The following is a 19,585-nucleotide window of genomic DNA, read 5'->3' as shown; positions in this document are numbered from 1 at the left end:
GGTCCCTGTGGCTGCCACAGTGGGTTCTCTATGACTACCATACAGGCCCCAGTGACTGCCATGGCTATAAGTACCATGGTAGGTTCTTTATGGTAGTCATGATGTGTTCCCTGTGGACAATGTGGTGTGGAATCATGTGTATTCCCTGTGACCATTGTTTAGGTTCCTGGCTGCTGTGGCAGGTTTCTTGTGGTCTGTATGGAAGTGCCCATGGCTAGGTGCTTTGGCCCCCGGTCCTCCATTCCTTCCTGAGAATGAATGCCAGAGGTGACATGTGTCTTCATCCTGTCCCTTTGGTGCTGGGGGACAGTTTTGGAAGCTGCCTCTGCCTACTTCTTGGCCCCAGGTCATTTCTTCCTAACCAGTGACCCCAAAGCCTTCCCAGCCTCAGCACTGGGCCTCCAGAGAGCTCGAAGGGCTGACCCAGCTTCACTCTGTCCCCAAGGGAGTTAGTTTATCCTGGGTGAATCTGAGCGGCAGCAGTGAGTGAGATTCTGGACTCTGGAATTCATCCAGCCCAGAGTTGTGATCACAGAAAGTAGATGCTCCTCATGGAGCCTCAGGCTATCCTTTGTCAAATGAAGCAGAGGTGACATCATCCCACAAAGACCCTGGACAGGTTCAGGGGAGACCCTTCACAGAGACCCGAGGACTGGGCACTCAATGGGCATCGCTGGTCACCACCCCATCACCGCCCTTTGGGTTCTAACTCATCCTCTGTAGTCACGTCTTCCCCATTACTGCAGAGCAGGGCATGTGGCTGCATTGGGGTGACCTCACTGTGGGCCCCTGGAGGTTCTTGTGATTTGGTGTGACTCAGGAATCTTCTGGGATCTGCCTTTAGATCGACTTGCCCATCTGGGGTCAGAGATGGGCAGAGCTGGCCCGGTTGGACACACCTTCCAGGGTGTTTCTGCGGGAAGGTCCCTGAGCTTCCTTTCAGTACTAGGCCGGGAGTAAGGCTGGCAGACCTGAGCCAGGCTTAAGCATGTGTCTGGAGCCAGGCTCTGTGTGACCCGCACCATTGAGCCCCTTGCATTTGTACTCTGTGCGCAGTAGTGCAGATGAGCAGGTGGCCTATGGCCAGCCACTTGTTCATCACGACAGTTTCTTTAGTGCCAAGCCAGAGGGAGAGCTCACCAAGGCTCTGCTGTGCTGTGCCCACAGGAGGCCCCCGTATTGCCCAATGGCTCCTATGATGGCAGCTCCCTGGTCAAGTCTTCGGGGAAGCTCATGCTGCTGCAGAAGATGCTCAAGAAGCTGCGGGATGAAGGACATCGAGTGCTGATCTTCTCCCAGGTAGGTACCCCTGAGCCAGCACATGTCTACAGGGGAGTCAGCCTGACTGTGGGCTGAAGGCCTCTGAGCCCTTACACGACACATCTGGGTACCAAGCTCATGGAGACTGGTTCTGGTTGCTATAGAGACCAGCATATTCTCCCATCTCATCTCCCTGTACCTGTCCCTCTGGCCTGTGTGTCCAGGCTGGTGTGAGCCCCTCTCTTGTGTTCAGCCTCTTTTCACCCCTGGGACTTGGTTCATTAAGGCAGGGTCCTGAAGTTGGTCTGGGAGGACCCCACAATGGGGGCAGCTCCAGGAGCACCTCTCTTGGGGGTCCACTGGTGACATCACTTTCTGAGTATGCAGGACCACCCAGCTTCAATGGTTTTGTCCCTCTTCCTCTGCTCTTTGTTCGGCTCATCATGTTTCAGTCCGGTTTCTGGGCACAAGAGAGGAACGAACGTATAAGCTCTTCCCTCAAATGCCTGGTTTGGAGGGGGAAAGACAACTTGAGACATTTGCCCAAATTGATGGTCAGGTCTGGGTTGGAGGCTGGGACAGTGGTGAGGGTCCTAGGACTAAAAACACTTACCCGGGGTGGGACTGAGCGAGGCTGTTTCTCAGTGTGTGAGTGTGGGGTTCTGCTCTCCCATACAAAATGTCGAAGGTAAATGATTGCTGGTACCTGCTGCCTCTGGCTGCAAGCTGGGGTGGGAAGTGGGTGCAGAGTCCCTGGAGGAAGGCCAGGCCTGTGACTGTAACTGGACTAGATGGTAGCTGTGGGCAGCATCCTTTTTCTCCGCTGACACCATTTCTGCCACAAAACATGAGTCAGGGTGAAGACCCTAGGAGCCCAAGTTGTGGAAACTGTGGTGACAGAAAATGTACCCGAGGAGACATGATAGGGGCGTGGCCCTCCCATCTGTGTGATCTGATAAACCCATACCCCCAAACTCTTCAGGAACTTATCTGCATCCATCCCATAAAACAATAATTAGAACTCAAATGAAGAGAGAATACCCTGGGAAAAAACTATGCATTTTTGGATATTTGAAAGTTAAGAAAGAGATTAGATATAAGCAGGAAGAGACAGGGTAAGAGACAGCAGATCAGAACAGAGGGGCTGGAGGGACGGCTCAGCGGTGAAAAATGCCTGCTGCTCTTTCAGAGGACCAGCACCCACAGCAGGCAGCTTGTCACTTCCTGGAAGCCCATTTCCAGGGTATCAGATGTCCTCTCTGGCCTCTGCAGGCACCTGTGTGCATGTGCACATCATACCCACATGCGAACACATGTGCACATAAATAAAAAATGATTAAAAATGCAAAGGAGTTTAGACATCGAAAGAAAAATTTTGTCAGACTGAGTGAAAACTCTCACCCATTGAAAGAACACTGAAGAACTGGAACCCGAGGCTGAGGAATTTCCCAGCATGCATCACAGAGAAGATTAGAGACAGATGAGAAAGGGTGGAGGATGTCTGGGGAGACACTTCCAGGAACTGCAGAGGAAGCGCCGAGAAATTGTGAAAGTCATATTGGTAGACCGGAGAAAAACTGCAGTTTCAGGTCTGAAGTGTGCCGTGGAAGAATAAGCAGGGTCCAAACCGATAGGCCAGGCCCTGGACACCAGCTTGGGAGAGCAACTCAGGCTCAGAACCTTGGAGAAGGGAGGGACCTAACCCTCAGACTTACCAATATCAGCGGGTGGTGGAGGGCAGTATCCAAATCCCCATACTTTGCGGGAGGATGTCTGCCGGTAGTCCCATATAGCTGAACTATTTAAAGACTGGAGGGGACCAGAAAGGACTCTGGGAGCTCGGAGGGAGTGCCTTGTGGGAGGTAACATTGGAAATATAACAAAAGAGGTGGCAGTTGTGGGGAGAAGGAAGCATGGGGCCTGCAGAGTGTTGGATGCCGGCAGAGGCTCTCTTTTGGGGAAGTGTGAGTGAACCAGAGGCTTGTGCCTGGGACTACATGTGCCCCACTCCTCCATGCTCTGAGAATAGATGGTGGTGGGTGAGAGGTGAGTTTGGGGACTGCATCTTTTCAGCAGGCCTGCTTTGGGCATGTCCTGCTACTCTGGAGTTCTCTTACCCATGGTGGGGTCCTGGGTTGGTAGCAGCCACTCATGAATCCATGTATTTTGTAGATGACTAAGATGTTGGACCTCTTGGAGGACTTCCTGGAGTATGAAGGCTACAAGTATGAGCGGATCGACGGGGGCATCACTGGGGGCCTCCGGCAAGAGGCCATCGACAGATTCAATGGTACCTGCCCCTCTCAAGGGACCCTGTGTCTCCGGGGGTCTTAGCCTGACAGTTCAGTTAACAGTGCTTCCCAAGCTGCCTTGCATAGGCCACAACTGTTGTCCTTATCTTCTTAAGGTCTCACTCTATAGCTCAGGCTTACCTCTAGCTCACCATCCTCCTGCCTCAGTCTCCCACGGCTGGGTTACATGTGTACCATCATGCCAGGCACGTTTTGTGGTCTGTGGGGTTCTAAGGTGACTCAGCAGATAGAAAAGTTCTCTAAGCAGTGTTAGAGATGGACAAGAAGAAGGCAGAATGGGAAGAAAATGCCACGTGCTGCGAACTGGCTGGCCTTCCTTGGCTGATACCCATCTGGGCCTTGAAAGCTGGCTTCTTTCTCATTCTGGCTCCTGCCAACTTGGCCAGAGCCCAGCATCTGCAGGGTTGCATGAGCCCAGCCGATGGTGATGTGGCCGCTGCTCTGGGATCACAGCCTCTTCCCTTCCCTCTGCCAGGGGACCTTTACCCTGATTCCTGCCCTCCTGTGTGCTACCTGACCCCTGCCCAGGTGTGCCCACTAACTCATCTTTGCCCGTTGGCCTCTTTCTCAGCTCCTGGGGCCCAGCAGTTCTGCTTCCTGCTCTCAACACGTGCCGGTGGCCTGGGCATCAATCTGGCCACAGCGGACACAGTTATCATTTACGACTCGGACTGGAACCCACACAATGACATCCAGGTCTACACCTAACCTCTTATTGTACCCTCGGCACCTCTGTCCTTTCTCCCCTCCGTGTCCCTTCATGTCTGTGGTACTGTGCCCTGCTGGTATGGAGAAATAGAGCCACCCATTGTTCTCCCGTCCCTTTGGGGCAGGACATGATACACTTGGACAATTTGGGGTGCACACACACTTGTGCATCATATACATCAACACACCAGGGCCATGTCATATAGAGACACAATGGTGTCCCAGGCATACCCTCCAGGCCGGTTCCCAGGCCTTGCTGCCCTCCAAGGCTGCTGTGTTTCCAGCACACGTCTTTACTGTCCCGTTATCACTCGACACTCAGTGAGATGTGGCCCACCTTCCTGTAATCCAGCATTGGAGTCCATCAGGCATGCAGAACACTGTTCCTGGACACGCCCTCGCATTCCTCGAGTCACACCTAGGTCCCCATGCTAGGCAACTGGCTGTTGGCCACAGTGCTGCTGGATGCTGAAGTGTGCGCCCCTCCCCGTGCGGTCAGGTCGCCCCTTGCATGACCACGGGCTTCCCGTATGGTCCTTCCTGGTGCACCCAGCGGTGGCCCGGAGCCCCGAGTCCGTATGGTCCTTCCTGGTGCACCCAGCGGTGGCCCAGAGCCCCGAGTCCGTATGGTCCTTCCTGGTGCACCCAGCGGTGGCCCAGAGCCCCGAGTCCGTATGGTCCTTCCTGGTGCACCCAGCGGTGGCCCGGAGCCCCGAGTCAAGCCTGGGTGCTGAGCTGCAGTCTCCTCCAGGCCTTTAGCCGTGCTCATCGCATCGGGCAGAACAAGAAGGTGATGATCTACCGCTTTGTGACCCGGGCCTCTGTGGAGGAGCGCATCACTCAGGTGGCCAAGCGCAAGATGATGCTCACTCACCTGGTGGTGCGACCTGGCCTGGGCTCCAAGTCAGGCTCGATGACCAAGCAGGAGCTGGATGACATCCTTAAGTTTGGCACGGAGGAGCTCTTCAAGGACGATGTGGAGGGTGAGCCTCCCTTCCATAGGGGTGTGAACCCAGGGTTCCTGTCTTCTTCTCTACTCCCAGCCTGGGATACCCCCAGAGTGGGTTAGGGTTGCATCTCTGCTTGTTGACCACCAACCCTACAGTCTCTCAGTGCCCTGGTCCAGTGTCCCTCCCCTTCTCCCTTTCAGGCATGATGTCCCAGGGTCAGAGGCCTGCCACACCCATCCCTGATGTACAGTCCTCCAAGGGCGGATCTTTGGCAGCCGGAGCCAAGAAAAAGCATGGCAGTACCCCACCAGGTAGGGGTCCACCTGAGTCACCCACTGCCTTTTGTTTCGTCAAGCGGCTGCTCCTGGACAGGAAGGGATCCTCTGCTGCCTGTAGCTCCTTGTTTGCTTGTCCACGATAGGCTATGGGTAGGCAGGGAGGAACTGTCACACCTGCTTGGGTTATGGTGTAGCCTCCTCGCCTGGGCCCCAACCTCTTCACCCCAGCACCTCAGGAAGGTGCCCTGAGGTTAGACCTGAGCACCCACATTTGTGTCCACATGCTGTCCCGTGCTCACCCCTCAGGTGACAACAAGGACGTGGAAGACAGCAGCGTGATCCACTATGATGATGCGGCCATATCCAAGCTGCTGGATCGGAACCAGGATGCCACAGATGACACGGAGCTACAGAACATGAATGAATACCTGAGCTCCTTCAAGGTGGCACAGTACGTGGTCCGCGAGGAGGACGGCGTGGTAAGGCCATCAGGTGCCACACTGCCCCTTGCAGCTCCACCCTCCAGCCCCACTCCATGCCTCTGTCTCGTCCTGTTCTAGAACATTCTACCTCATCTCCCTCCTGTGTCTTGAAAAGCCCAATTGCCGCCTCATCCCTCCCATTGGCTCCAGCCATCCTCCTTGCAAACCTGGGCATTGGTTATAGTTCCCTTTAAAACCATGAACCCAGCTGGGCAATGGTGTTGCCTGCCTTTAACCCTAGTGCTCAGGAGTCAGAGGCAGGAGGATCTCTGAATTTGAGGCTGGCATGGTCTACAGAATGAGTTCCAGGACAGCCTTGGATACACAGAGAAACCCTGCCTCAAAAAACCAAAACCAACCAACCAACCCAAAACAACAAAGCAAAACAAAACACAAATATAAAACCATGAACCCTGAGGGCAGTGTTTTGGGTACCAGAGTTTCCTAGGGAGGCCAGGGTGTACCTCCCTGTGGAGTGACAAGGGGCGGAAGACAAGCTAGGGCTGGAGAGATCAGGGAGGGCTCTCTGGAGTAGGCAAGCCCCCCCCCTTCCCCATGGGTCTGTGAAGGTGGGTGAGGTGTGGCCAAAGCAACTGTGTGTGCCCAGCTCTCCCCCACATGTGCATCCCCAGGAGGAGGTCGAGCGGGAGGTGATTAAGCAGGAGGAGAATGTGGACCCTGACTACTGGGAAAAGCTGCTACGTCACCACTACGAGCAGCAGCAGGAGGACTTGGCCCGCAACCTGGGCAAGGGCAAACGCATCCGAAAGCAAGTCAACTACAATGACGCCTCCCAGGAGGACCAGGGTGCGTGTGGTGAGCAGGGGCATTCCTACATTGGCTGGAGCAGGTGGGGCGTGTGGCAGATACTGCACTGGGGGAAAGGGCAGGCAGGTGTGGGTTTGGGGACAAGATGGCTATCAGTCCGGTGGCTTCAGTGTTGCAGTGAGGGCGAGTCTCCACAAGTCTTTTTTCCAGCTGTGAAACCGGCAGATAGCAAGGCAATTCCCGAGTGAGGTCACCTACAGGCCATTGTCATTGTCGTGGCTGTGACTAGGCTGGGGAGGGGTTTGGCTTGGCCCCGGGGTGCACAAGGACCCTCTGCTGACTGCCTACAGAGTGGCAGGATGAGCTCTCGGACAATCAGTCCGAGTATTCCATCGGCTCTGAGGATGAGGACGAGGACTTTGAGGAGAGACCCGAAGGGCAGAGTGAGTATTAGTGTGGGTGACCTGGGCTGCCATCGTGCCGTGGGGACTGACGGCCAGTTGAGGCTGGGCTGCGCTGCCCCACGGGGAGCTGCGGGAGGTCGTCCCGAGGGTCTTGCTGTTTTGAGTATGCTGGTGGGACCCTTCCACACCAGCCTGAGGGTCCGTGGCGGGTTGTTCTCCAGGTGGACGGCGACAGTCTAGGAGGCAGCTGAAGAGTGACAGGGACAAGCCCCTGCCGCCTCTTCTGGCTCGCGTTGGAGGCAACATTGAGGTGGGCTCTGCCTGTTCCTTGGTCCCTCCCAGCCCTACTCCTTACAGCCCCCCGGGGTCCGGAGGAACCGAGGGGTTTCCCAGGCTCAGGGGTCACGCTGAGGTGAAGCTGAGAGAGACCGTGTGGGATCAGTTTTTCCGTGATTTCCCTCCCCTAGCCACCAGTTCGGTCCATCTAACCTGAGATCACGCCCCTTCTCCACCCTGGCCAGGTTCTGGGCTTCAATGCCAGACAGAGGAAGGCTTTTTTGAATGCCATCATGCGCTGGGGCATGCCCCCCCAGGACGCCTTCAACTCCCACTGGCTGGTGCGGGACCTTCGCGGGAAGACTGAGAAGGAATTTAGGTAAAGGGTCCCAGTGTGGTGGTGATCCAGGAGGGTGTGGCTTCTGGTCCCCGTGGAGTGGGCCCGCTAGTGAACAGTGCTTGCTACCTCCTGGTCAAAGGTGTCCAGAATTTGCCTGATTATCAAAATCTTTGGGTGTGGTATGTTGGGTAGGGCTGATTCATAGAAAACACTGGCCCCAGTCCTCCTGCCCAAACTCTGGGATAGTGAGGTTGGGCCATCCAGGGCCAGGAGTATGTGAGATGGGTCCCCTGTCAAGGAGGCTCCCCTACCTTTCCAGAGGCCTGGCCCCAGCAGGCCCGCTCTCAAGGCACGTTGTGGTGGAGGATTCCATCTCTGGGGGTTCTGCCAGCCTCCCCTCACTCCCTGAGCCTCAGTCCTCCCCACCCCAGAGCCTATGTGTCCCTCTTCATGCGGCACCTGTGTGAGCCAGGGGCAGACGGCGCAGAGACCTTCGCAGACGGTGTACCCCGGGAGGGCCTGTCCAGGCAGCATGTGCTCACGCGTATTGGGGTCATGTCGCTGGTTAGGAAGAAGGTGGGTGAGTAAGCCTCTCCTAGCCTTCTGGCTGGCATGTGGCCCCGAGCACTGCCTCTGATGGGGGGTGGGGGGGAGTCTGCTGCCGAGGGACAAGTGCCTGGTTCAGGTCACACAGCCACTCAGACAAAAGGAACAGACTAGAGGAGCCTTCCAGGGGGAAGTGGGGGAGGATGAGGCCAGAAGGGTGAGTTCTAGGGAGAGGGGGGCCACTGGCAGAAGTTGGGTCAAAAGCACATCTGTCCTGGCTAGCCTTAGGCACAGCAGCACCTGAGCCTGCAACACTGTCCTGGGGGCTGCCTCCGAGAGTCACTCCTGTCCTTTCATCTCCTCTGACTGCTCCAGGTGCAGGAGTTTGAACATGTCAATGGGAAGTACAGCACCCCAGATCTGGTCCCCGAGGGACCGGAGGGCAAGAAGCCCTGCGAGGTTATCTCCTCGGATCCCAACACACCCGTGCCTGCCAGCCCTGCACAGCTCCCAGCAGCCCCACTGGGCCTGCCAGGTTTGGCCTCAGGGCGAGCCTGGGAGAGATCTAGGGTCATGGGAGGTGGGCCAAGCCTTCAGTGTAACCCTCAAAGTGAGAGTCCCACCACCCCACAACATCTTGTTGGAGGCTTTTCCTTCCTTTTAGCCTTGAGATTTCACTCCCGTGCATGCCATGCAACCTGTCTTTCTAAAGCAACTGGCTAGTGGGTCCTGCTGGACTCACCCCGAGAAGAAACCCAGCCCTGGGTCACACCCTCCTTCCCCTGCTTCTGGAGGGCAATTGCGATGGTGGCCTCACTAGGCCCGAGGTCCTACAAGGGCCTGAATTTTAGGCCTGGAGCCCTATTCTGTATTTGTCTCCCACTGTGGAGCACTGTGAGGCTCTCATCTGACATGCCCTTCCCTGCCCTGCTCCTTTGTCCTGTCTATGCCCCCGTCTCACCTCTTTCTCTTAATGTTGCAGACAAAATGGAAGCCCAGCTGGGCTACATGGATGAGAAGGAGGCAGGCATGCAGAAGCCAAAGAAGCCCCAGGAAATCCAGGTATGAAAGCTGCTGGTGGCTGGGCTGTGGAAAATGTGGGTGGAGCTTGGTCTGGCCCAGCTCGGCAGAACCCAGGCCTTCCTGGTTCCCAGTTCCAGTCGCTGGGCCTAGGGGGACCAGGCAGGGAACAAGGAGGGACATCTAGGGTTGAAGACTCCAGCCCAGTGCATAGTCCCTGCCAAGCATCCCTGCTGACTCAGGTCCTGCAGCCCCTAGCTTGTCCTTCTAGGCCCTGCCAACTGTGCTGGACAGAGGAGAAGGTGAAGACAAGCACCAGAACTCAGACAGCAAGGACAGAGCTCGAGAGGAGAGGATGGAGGAGGCGGAGAAGGCCCAGGGCTCACCCGAGCAGCCACTGAAAGGTAGGGCGTTCTCAGCACAGCATGTGACCTCTGCAGCCCCCGGGAGGTCACTGGACCACACTCCCCGAGTCTGTTTACCATGCCTGGATGCTAGCCCTGCTGTTGGGAAGGGCAAGGCGTCTATATGCAGACTTTCACCCTGTCACTGAGAGTTTGGGGCACTTGGGTTATGTTTTGATTATGGGTTCCAACTCACTTGGATTCTTGTTTGAAAACGTGAGTCCATCCGGATACTGTCAAACTTGCTTCTGGTTTAACAGGACCGGAGTTAGTAAATGCCTCGTGTAGACTGGAAGAAGGCAGTTGGATGTGAGGTTCTTACACACTTCAGGTCATTAGGCAGAGCTTGTTAATTAGACGGCGAAGGTTGTGCTTTAATGTCCTCATTGGTATTTGCTATGACCAATCACTTCTTGAGAGACTGTGCCAAAACCTCACTCTGATTGCAGGGTCAGTATCATGCCAGATTGTGTCGTTAGGCAGATATTCGTTTTGGTGTTTAGTGTTTTTCTGCTGAAGAAGCTTCTAGTAGTTCTAGTGGTCTGTAATAATCACCATCCCTCTAGATAGATTTGGCTCTAACGTTTACTTTGAGAGGTTGGGAGATGGTTCAGGGTTTCTGTCACCCATACAGAGCAAAGGCAAAAGCAGAAAACACCAATAAACAAAACAAGAACAGAAACAAAACCCAACCCCAGCCAGCCCTCCCCCCACAACCAACCAAATCCCAAATACAGCACATGTGGGTAACCCCAGGGTTTGCTGGCCAGTCTGCCTGAACCCACGAGTAATGAGGCTCTGTCTCCAGAAATGAGGTGATGGTCACAAGGGTGACATTGAACATCAACCTCTGGCCTTCACACGCATGTGCAACGCTCCTTTCCACATACACACACACACACACACACACACACACACACACACACGACATGCACTTACTTTGTCTGACATGTGATGTTTGGTAGGAGCAGGGCTGAAGATGGTGCTTTGTGGGAGAGGCCAGCCCTCCCACCCAGGGAGTGCTCTAGGCCTTGTCTGTTGTACCCTGACTAGCACCTCTGATGAACAGGGGGCCCCCCTTGTTTTGCAGAGGAAGTGCTGCCAGACAAGGAGCCCATTCCAGTCAAGCTGGAGTCAAGCCCAAGTCACAGCGGCGATTTCAGGCCAGGTGGGTGCTGCTTCCTGTTCTCTGCCATCCATCTCCTGGTCAGTGTCCGGGTGCTCTCCCCAGACCAGTGGACAGGAGCCCGGGCTTGCAAGTTCCTCCAATCAGGAGGGCTCTTCTTCCAGGGAGCAGACTCATCCCACTTCCCTCCTCCCTCCACCTGTGCTGGTCACAGAACATCTGTGGCTCAGCTTTCCGCATTTCCGCTCTGGTCAGAGCCCTGGGGCGTCTATCATCTCTGAACCTGAATTCTCTCTCCCTTTATGGTGCTCTTCTGCTCTTTGCCGAGGGTGTGGCAGGGGAGGGGTGCTAGGGCCCAGAACCTGCTCAGGGTGGAAAGAGAGGGTCCTTGGCCCTTTTCCTTTTAAGTTTCTATGTGTGACAGGCACATGGAGGACAGACATATGTTCTGCTTGTCTTTGGGGCTCCCAGTGCGTGGCAGGAAGAGGGCTTTGGGTAATGCCTCCTATAGAGACAGTCAACATGGCCTGTTTGCTCCCTACCAGATGACTCCAAGGTTGAGGAGAAGGAGCCCGTGGAGACACAGCAAAACGGTGGCAGAGAGGAAGATGAGGAGGGGAAGAAAGAAGACAAGAACGGGAAATTCAAATTCATGTTCAACATTGCAGATGGGGGCTTCACAGGTACCGAGGTGGAGCAGTAGACAGGGCTGGGCTGTTGGTCTCACTTCCCAGGAGTCTGGGCAGATGGTGACTTTATTCTGGGGTATGAATGGTTGGTATCAGTCTGCTATGTCCTTCTTAGCAATACTGGAGCAATGCACCTCTGAGCCTGGGTGATGGCGGGTGCTGAGCAAGCCAGGGCTGGGGGAAACCTTTCATTCTGCTCATTTCGGCTACTTTCTTCAGAATTGCACACACTGTGGCAGAATGAGGAACGGGCCGCTGTGTCCTCAGGAAAAATCTACGAAATCTGGCACCGCCGCCATGACTACTGGCTGCTGGCAGGCATCGTGACGTATCCTTGGTCAGTCAAGCTGGGATGACTCTGGTCTGCCTCTCTGGTCCTCGGGACCTCCAGGCCTTCTTCTCCCAGCTTCTGATGATTGCCCATAATCTTGACACTCCTTGACCGGGCTCTGTGTCTCTCTGTCATGTTCTGCTGTCTGTCTGTCTGTCTGTCTGTCTGTCTGTGTCTTCCCCCAGTCAACTTCCCCTGCACAATCACTGGGATTTAGGCTCCTCCTCATCTAGTCTGAACCCTTCTTGACCAAATCTGGATGAAGGCCACATTCCTAGGCTCCAGGGGTTGGGACTTGCATCTGTCCATCTGGGGTGTTGGGATAGAGTCAACACTCGGAGGCCTCAGTGCCCTCCCTGCCTGCTGCCGGTCAGTGCCCGCTACTGCCACTGTTGTCATTGCTACCAGCACGATTGTCTTGAAGCTGAGTCTGTGACTTGCCTGGCTGCACACAGACAGCAAGCTGGGACCCTGGTTGTTTCCACCTCACCCCTCCTGTCCAGCCCCTCTTTCCTGTGGCCAGCTTTGCCCTTAACTGTACCCCCCAGGCATGGCTATGCCCGCTGGCAGGACATTCAGAATGACCCGCGGTACATGATCCTCAATGAGCCCTTTAAGTCTGAGATCCACAAGGGTAACTACTTGGAAATGAAGAACAAGTTTCTGGCCCGCAGGTTCAAGGTAGGCTTTCAGGGGTGTTATCTCCCCACCCATCCCTGCACCTAGACCTGCGCCAGGCTCTCCTCTAAGGAATCAGTCAACCCATGCTGGCAAGGCCCCAGTGTGTGAGCATCCCCCACTGCTCAGGGGATGCCTCAGGATGTGCCCATCCCCCACTGTCCAGGGGATGGGATTAGAGAACTCAGTTTGTGAAAGGTTCCTAAGGCCAGTAGATCAGGCTAGGGGGGAAGGAAGAGGCCAGCCCAGAGCCTCAACTTCTGGAGGTGCCAGTGGGAGGAGGGGCCGGGTCAGTGCTGTCCCTTCACACCCCTCCCACCCCCAGCTGCTGGAGCAGGCACTGGTGATCGAGGAACAGCTCCGGAGGGCTGCGTACCTCAACATGACCCAGGATCCCAACCACCCCGCCATGGCTCTAAATGCGCGCCTGGCAGAGGTGGAGTGCCTTGCTGAGAGCCACCAGCACCTATCTAAGGAGTCGCTTGCCGGGAATAAGCCTGCCAATGCCGTCCTTCACAAGGGTGAGTGAGCCCTGTTCCCCACCTCTGGGTGCAGCCTGGAGCCACCATCCTGCCCAAGGAGCATGCTCGGCCTCCACTGGAGGTGCTGACAGGATACCCAGAGCGTGAGGCCTCTGGGACCAGAAGGGTGCAGCTCTGTCCCCGTATCTCATTTCGCCTGCAGGGAAGAGGTCCCCCCTTTAAGCCCTCCACAGAAAGGCCAACAAGGAGGGCACAGGTTGGGTAGGTTGCACAGAGGTAATGCTCACATCGTCCCGCACAAGGGTGAGTGAGTCCTGTGCCTGGAGCAATGCATCTTAAGTGCCTCCATCTTGGGGCAAGGGCACTGGAATTTAAGCAGGGGGACAATTTGTCCAATGTCTCCTTTGAATCTCACTCCAGATCTCTGCTGGTCTGGGGGCTCCCAGGCTCCTTGTGGGCAGGGGACAGCCCAGAATGGAAATGGTATGACTGATACTTTGCTCATATGTGAAGGGCTGGTCCATGCTCACTCATATGTGAAGGGCTGGCCCATGCTCGCTCATATGTGAAGGGCTGGTCCATGCTCGCTCATATGTGAAGGACTGGTCCATGCTCGCTCATATGTGAAGGGCTGGTCCATGCTCGCTCATATGTGAAGGGCTGGTCCATGCTCGCTCATATGTGAAGGGCTGGTCCATGCTCGCTCATATGTGAAGGGCTGGTCCATGCCCGCTCATATGTGAAGGGCTGGTCCATGCTCGCTCATATGTGAAGGGCTGGTCCATGCTCGCTCATATGTGAAGGGCTGGTCCAGGCCGCTACAGTTTGTGGGCCCTAGTGACCTAGTTGTGACCTAGTGTCGGTGGGGTCGCTGGCCACCCAGAGAGGGAATCTCAGGCCAAGTGTCTGGAGTTCTTTTCTGCCAGGAGGGGCCCTTGAAGGAGTTTTTCTTGCAAACCCTGTTTCTCCAGTTGGCAATCCCAGGCTTCCCAGGATCTGAAGAGCCTGGCGAGGGATGGCCCATGGTGTCTACTTTTGGGTGTGTGTTGTGATGTAATGTCAAGGGCACCTTCCTGGCCACTGCTGTATGGCATCCGTGGAGGGCAGAGCAAGCCCTCCATCTCAGGCCCTCCCGCCCTGCAGTCCTGAACCAGCTGGAGGAACTGCTGAGTGACATGAAGGCGGATGTGACTCGCTTGCCCTCCATGTTGTCACGCATCCCCCCGGTGGCTGCCCGTCTGCAGATGTCAGAACGCAGCATCCTGAGCCGCCTCACCAACCGCGCTGGTGACCCCACCATCCAGCAGGTCAGGTTTGGCCTGCACACTGCATCATGGGCCTGAGTCCTCCTGTCGTACAGGGGGGTGGGTGCCCCTGGGTGGGGGTTGGGTGATGTTCTGGTTGTCACCTGTAAAGCTGGTCCTTGCCTCCAGGGCGCTTTCGGCTCCTCTCAGATGTACAACAGCTTTGGGTCCAACTTCCGGGGCCCTGGACCGGGAGGGATTGTCAACTACAGCCAGATGCCCCTGGGGCCCTATGTGACTGGTAGGTCCCCACCCGCTTCCGGGCAGCATGCACGCGCCGGCCCTCCGGGGCCCAGCCTGCCCGTTGCTGGGGATGCCAGGCAAGCCCATGCTCTGATCTCTTCTTGGCAGACATCTAGTCGTCCTTGTGACTTCCCCCTGTTGCAGCGCTCCTTTCCAGCTGAGGTGAGCAGGCTTGCTGGCCACGCCGCTGTCCCACACACCGCTGTCCCGTAACCTCTGTCCCGTAACCTCTGTCCCACACACCGCTGTCCCGTAACCTCTGTCCCACACGCCACTGTCCCGTACCCTCTGTCCCACACACCGCTGTCCCACACACCGCTGTCCCACACGCCTCTGTCCCACACGCCACTGTCCCACACGCCACTGTCCCGTACCCTCTGTCCCACACGCCTCTGTCCCGTACCCTCTGGTTTGTCCCGTTCATACACTCGACTCACGCCTCTGAACCTTGGGAGTCTTAATATTTCTGGTAGCTTCGAGTCACATTCTGACCAGGACTTGGTCATGGCTGTGTATATGTGTGTGTGTATTCACGTGGACATCTTTATGTACACATGTGTTAGACATGTGTTAGGGATCACTGCTCCCAGCCTGGAACCCTGCCCTGCATGGTGATTGACTCCATGGACAGTTGCTGCTTGTCTTACACCCTTATTCTCTGTTCAGGACCACCGGGAGGTACCTGGGGATGGAGTACATGGAGGGTTGAGTGTATTAATGGCTTTGGGTATGGAGATGGGGAATTCAGAGAAGTTGCCAGTCGTGATGGCCTCTCCAAGTCCTGTCTGTCCCTGTAAGGTAGATGCAAGGCCGGAAGCCCTGGATGAGCTTCCAGCCAGAACCTGCTGGATGCTGGGACTCCAGTAATTGGAGTGCAGCTCACATTTAGCCCAAAGGCCTGTGACTGGAGGATCTTAATTCCAGGATTCCCTGTGATCATACGTGTGACCACTGTGGACAGCTGGTGCCTCTGGAGACCTGGCCAGCCAATCGTGTAACCTACTGGTTTGCCTTTTGCAGCCGGGCCACCTGCCCAACCCCCGTGGGAGAGAAAAGCTGCAGCCCTTTTAGGGGTCAGTGCCGTGTTGGGATACAAAAGGGAACGCAAGCAATTCTATCACGCAGAGGACGAGGCCCAGCCTGGCTGCACAAGAGCCCAGAAGTGCCACCTCCTCGTAGTTGATGTGTTCTTCCACACTGCATCCCACCCTCCGCCATGCCGGGCAAGGCCCTGGCACCTTTTCCAGAGTGACTGACTTAGAGGAAATTCCATTTACCTGTACTTTTTTTGCGCTTTCCTACCGAAGATGCGAACGTGTTTGTCTTGATAAAAAGTTGGATGGCGTGTGGAAGACTCAGACTCACGGCACTCCTGTCTGTCACCCGGCTCCAGACGCAAGGGGAAGTTCTCTGGAGGCCCTTGATGTTGCTCTGTGGACTCACTCCAGCTGGGGAGAAGGCAGCATCCCGCGTTCTGGAAGCCCTTAGTGTGTCCCTTGCCCCTGTCTGCACCTGTGTGGCGACTCTTCTGCTCTGGCCCCCTGCCTACTTGGGACTCTAGCGTTAGGGGGATCAGGTCTGGAGAGTGGCTGCTTAGCCTGGTGATGCCCAGGTTGGGGTTTTCTATCTCCTTCCTGCCAGGGTTGGGGACCACCAGGTACATTTCATCTCCTGGCACGCGCACATATCTCAAAGGCTCTGGAATCTGTTTCCAGTGGACACTGGAGGCCCCAGCGATGTGTGGCAAATGGAAAGAGGGTGCCTCAGAAGGCAGGACAGACCTGGGCCAAAGGCCGGCCCGACAGGGGCTTCTGGACATTTGCTCTTTGCGGGAGCATGGTGCAGGCACGTGGGAGCTGGTAGGGTGTCCCAGGAAAGAGGGTCATGTTTGTTGGGTGGCCCTGGGAGACTTGACCCCCTCCACCTGGGCACAGGCTTTTCTGTGCCCAACATCCTGGACCACAGATGTCAAGCTGAACTTCTCTGTTGTCTTGGTCCTAGAGAGGCCTTGTCTAGGGAAGCTGCTGTGTGAAGTAGGGGCCACCATGGCCCTTGCTGGTTCGCAGAGGGGGTGGAGAGCTGTGACTGGAGGTGGCACTGGACCTGATGGCTTCTTTAGATCTTTCCGAGCTGGAGCCTCCAAGGCTTCTGGCCTTATTTCCTGTAGGGATGCCTTGGAATGCCAGGACCATCTTCTAGTTAGTATGGCCAGCATGCCATACTAACTTGTCTGGCTCTACCCCAGCCTGTGGCACCACGTAACGCTCCATGGGGTACAGGTGGGGTGGACCTGCCAGGCGCTTGGCCTGTATCTGACCTTCTTGCTGACCCTAGCTCAACCTGGAGATTTCCAAGCCCTTGCCTTGGCGTTCCCAGGCAGATGTTCTAGGGCTCAGTATACCCTGAAGATGAGGAAGAGGCTTCTGGGGAGAAGCACGTTGGGGCTGAGGGCAGGAAGATTGGAGGGGTTCAGACTCTCCTCCCTGGGAAAGGAGGGTTACAGTGTCTCTGGGTCCACCAAGATTGGAGGCAGGTCTCCATGGCTTGTCTTAAGGACACCGGGGCAGGTGCCCAGTCTTTCCTTAGCCCAGATGTGCACATCTGTAACGAAGTTCCTCCTCTGAACCCCTGGAGGGCTGGACCCCCACGGCTTCTTCCACTGTGGCATTGCCACACTTTGGTCTGTCGAAATCTCAAGGCCAGCAGACTGGCCGGACACTGTGGGTAGGCAGAGGGGGGACTCTGGTCACAGACAGGACCTCTGCAGGCCTGAGCATACCATAGATCTCCAGGTGTATCTCTCTAAGAAGGGCTGTCCCCTGCATGGGAGCGGCCACCATAAGCTTGTCCCCCAACCCAGTGCCCCTTGTGCTAATCCCACCAGGCAAGACAGTCAGCCCTGCTGGCCTCATTTGGAGCTGTACTCACCTCCTTTGCCCCAGGTGACAGAGCCTGACACTGGGGTCTGGAGGCACAGGGGGAACAGTATGGCCTGTGACTCTCAAGGGTTCACCCTTCCCCTGATGACATCTCCCAGGAGTCTGTGCTCTGCCTGTCTCTGCCTCTTCCTATGCTACACCCACCCACCCTGACCCGAGCCCCCTGCTGCTGGGAAGGTCTGTGTTCCCCATGACCAGCACCTAGGAGGTTTTGGAGGCTAGATTGCCCAGGCAGCTGGGGAGAGGAAAGAGGTCTCTCAGCTGTCTCATGCCGGAGAGTGATGGGGGCAGAGATGGCATCTTGAGGCTGGCTCTGTTTTGCTGATAGAATTGGGGTCCTCGTACCCAAGCTGTCTGAGCCACAGTGACATTACATTTCCAGCCACTCTGACTCACTAGCTGCTATAGGATTCTGTGGAAGGTGTGGGGTGTCTCTCAGGTGAGACACAGGGCATTTTGGTCAGACCTACAACACCTGAGGGCACCCCTTCGTACACTCCTGCCCTGAAGTGCTTCCTCTGTAGAATTCCTATACTCCAGGGCTTTCTGTGTGCCAGGGCTCCCTCCCTCACCCTCTGGGTGCCCCCAAACCCATACAGGGTTGAGAGGCTCAGTATAACACCTGCAACTGTCCCCTAAGTCTTGAGGTCCTGCAGGGGGCATGCTGACGGTGGGCTAGAGGGCCAGAAATCCTGTAGTCCCACAGAGTGGGCAGGTGTTGATGCTCGGAGCTTCTGGTATGTGTCAAGGAAGGAAGGGGGTTAGGGGCCCAGCTAACCCTCCCTTTACCTTCGCTGTCTTAGCCTGTCCATGAGGGTGGACAGCCACCCCTAAGGCGCTCCCGCACAGAACACAGCATGGAGGAGGAAGCCGATCCGCCCAGTTTATAAACCCGGAAGTTTACAGGTTGTGGTACGTCAGCCCAAAGTCGTCGGTGTCCTTGTGTTTATGGATATTTTCCCTCTTAATTTTCAGATTTTTTTTAAAACAAAGTATTTTTTTAGGTGCGATAACCCGGAAAGGGCCTGTTGGGTGTGTGTGTATGTCCTGAACTCCACATAGCCACACAGGGACCAGAGTCCAGCTCGGAGGTAGCTCCTTTACCTGGCCTGGAGAGGAGGGAGGGCCCCCTTCTGCCTGCCAGGGTCAAGCTAGACTCTACAGGGAGTTCTCTTCCTGCCCAGGCCAGGCTGGCATCTGTCCTGCCGCTGTCCCATCCAGTACACCCCGGTGAAGCAAGGATAGGCACTTGGGGCTAGCCAGAGCGTCTCAGTGGGTCCCAAGGGCACGTACCCCAGCTCCTCTGAAGGCTGTCCTGGGGGAGGCTGGCCAGGCTAGCCAGAGCGTCTCAGTGGGTCCCAGGGGCACGCACCCCAGCTCCTCTGAAGGCTGTCCTGGGGGAGGCTGGCCAGGCTAGCCAGAGCGTCTCAGTGGGTCCCAGGGGCACGGGCACATACCCCAGCTCCTCTGAAGGCTGTCCTGGGGGAGGCTGGACAGGCTAGCCAACTGTTATCTTCACTTGTACTCTGTGTGTATGTTTTGGTTTCTGTGTTTTAATAAACCCTTTGGGAAGAGATGGAGTCGTCGTAGTTCTTAGTCTTGCTGGTTTAGGAGAGGGAGGTGGTGAGTGGCGGGGGAGGTGAGAATGCTTTCCAAATCTTCTACATTTCGATCTGCACCCCTGGCTCAGGGCTCACAAGGAAGGAGAGAAGACCCCAACTGGCAGGGTGCTTGAAGAGGCACCGCCTACTGGCACCTTCAGACACACTGCAGCGACCCAAACCCATCAATGTCAGAACAGCAGCCAGTTGGTCTCTCAAGGCATGGAGCCTTCCAGCCATCAGCTCTGGGCCTCTGGAGATGTTGGAAAGATATGTGTATGATGGGGGAGAGGTGCCCGTATCTCCCATGGGCCTTAGGGATGGCATCTGGGAGAGGCAGGGTGGATGTTTTGACCAACCCATCCCATCTCTCTACCCTGTATTTGGGCCTGCCCTTCCATTTGGCCTCAGCTGTCAAGCTGGGTTTAGGGGTGGGAAACCCAA

General features: G+C 56.1%; 1 protein-coding gene across 3 annotated transcripts in view; it reads left to right on the top strand.

The window, feature by feature from the left end:
- Chd5 (chromodomain helicase DNA binding protein 5) overlaps positions 1–19,116 on the top strand; it is a 53,383-nt gene extending 34,267 nt beyond the window's left edge. For 2 of the 3 annotated variants that reach the window (XM_041651572.1, XM_041651571.1), the window contains exons 20-42: positions 1,168–1,299; positions 3,433–3,550; positions 4,144–4,268; positions 5,032–5,263; positions 5,431–5,541; positions 5,815–5,987; positions 6,623–6,797; positions 7,109–7,201; positions 7,384–7,472; positions 7,684–7,817; positions 8,210–8,354; positions 8,700–8,859; positions 9,307–9,386; positions 9,616–9,748; positions 10,839–10,916; positions 11,420–11,557; positions 11,783–11,891; positions 12,443–12,575; positions 12,898–13,093; positions 14,198–14,361; positions 14,488–14,599; positions 14,710–14,763; positions 15,622–19,116. In XM_041651572.1, coding sequence (XP_041507506.1) covers positions 1,168–1,299; positions 3,433–3,550; positions 4,144–4,268; positions 5,032–5,263; positions 5,431–5,541; positions 5,815–5,987; positions 6,623–6,797; positions 7,109–7,201; positions 7,384–7,472; positions 7,684–7,817; positions 8,210–8,354; positions 8,700–8,859; positions 9,307–9,386; positions 9,616–9,748; positions 10,839–10,916; positions 11,420–11,557; positions 11,783–11,891; positions 12,443–12,575; positions 12,898–13,093; positions 14,198–14,361; positions 14,488–14,599; positions 14,710–14,717 — 2,838 coding nt within the window. In that variant the 3' untranslated portion in view covers positions 14,718–14,763; positions 15,622–19,116. The remainder of the gene's footprint in view (positions 1–1,167; positions 1,300–3,432; positions 3,551–4,143; positions 4,269–5,031; positions 5,264–5,430; positions 5,542–5,814; positions 5,988–6,622; positions 6,798–7,108; positions 7,202–7,383; positions 7,473–7,683; positions 7,818–8,209; positions 8,355–8,699; positions 8,860–9,306; positions 9,387–9,615; positions 9,749–10,838; positions 10,917–11,419; positions 11,558–11,782; positions 11,892–12,442; positions 12,576–12,897; positions 13,094–14,197; positions 14,362–14,487; positions 14,600–14,709; positions 14,764–15,621) is intronic. The other variant, XM_041651573.1, reaches the window with a different exon arrangement.
- The last annotated feature ends 469 nt before the right edge of the window (positions 19,117–19,585 follow it).

Source organism: Microtus oregoni, unplaced genomic scaffold, assembly GCF_018167655.1.
Source record: "Microtus oregoni isolate MIOR12 unplaced genomic scaffold, Mior012 000005F_ref0000423, whole genome shotgun sequence".
Classification (NCBI taxonomy): domain Eukaryota; kingdom Metazoa; phylum Chordata; class Mammalia; order Rodentia; family Cricetidae; genus Microtus; species Microtus oregoni.
The sequence above is the reverse complement of the archived record's forward strand: the minus strand, read 5'-3'. Positions and strand labels throughout refer to the sequence as shown.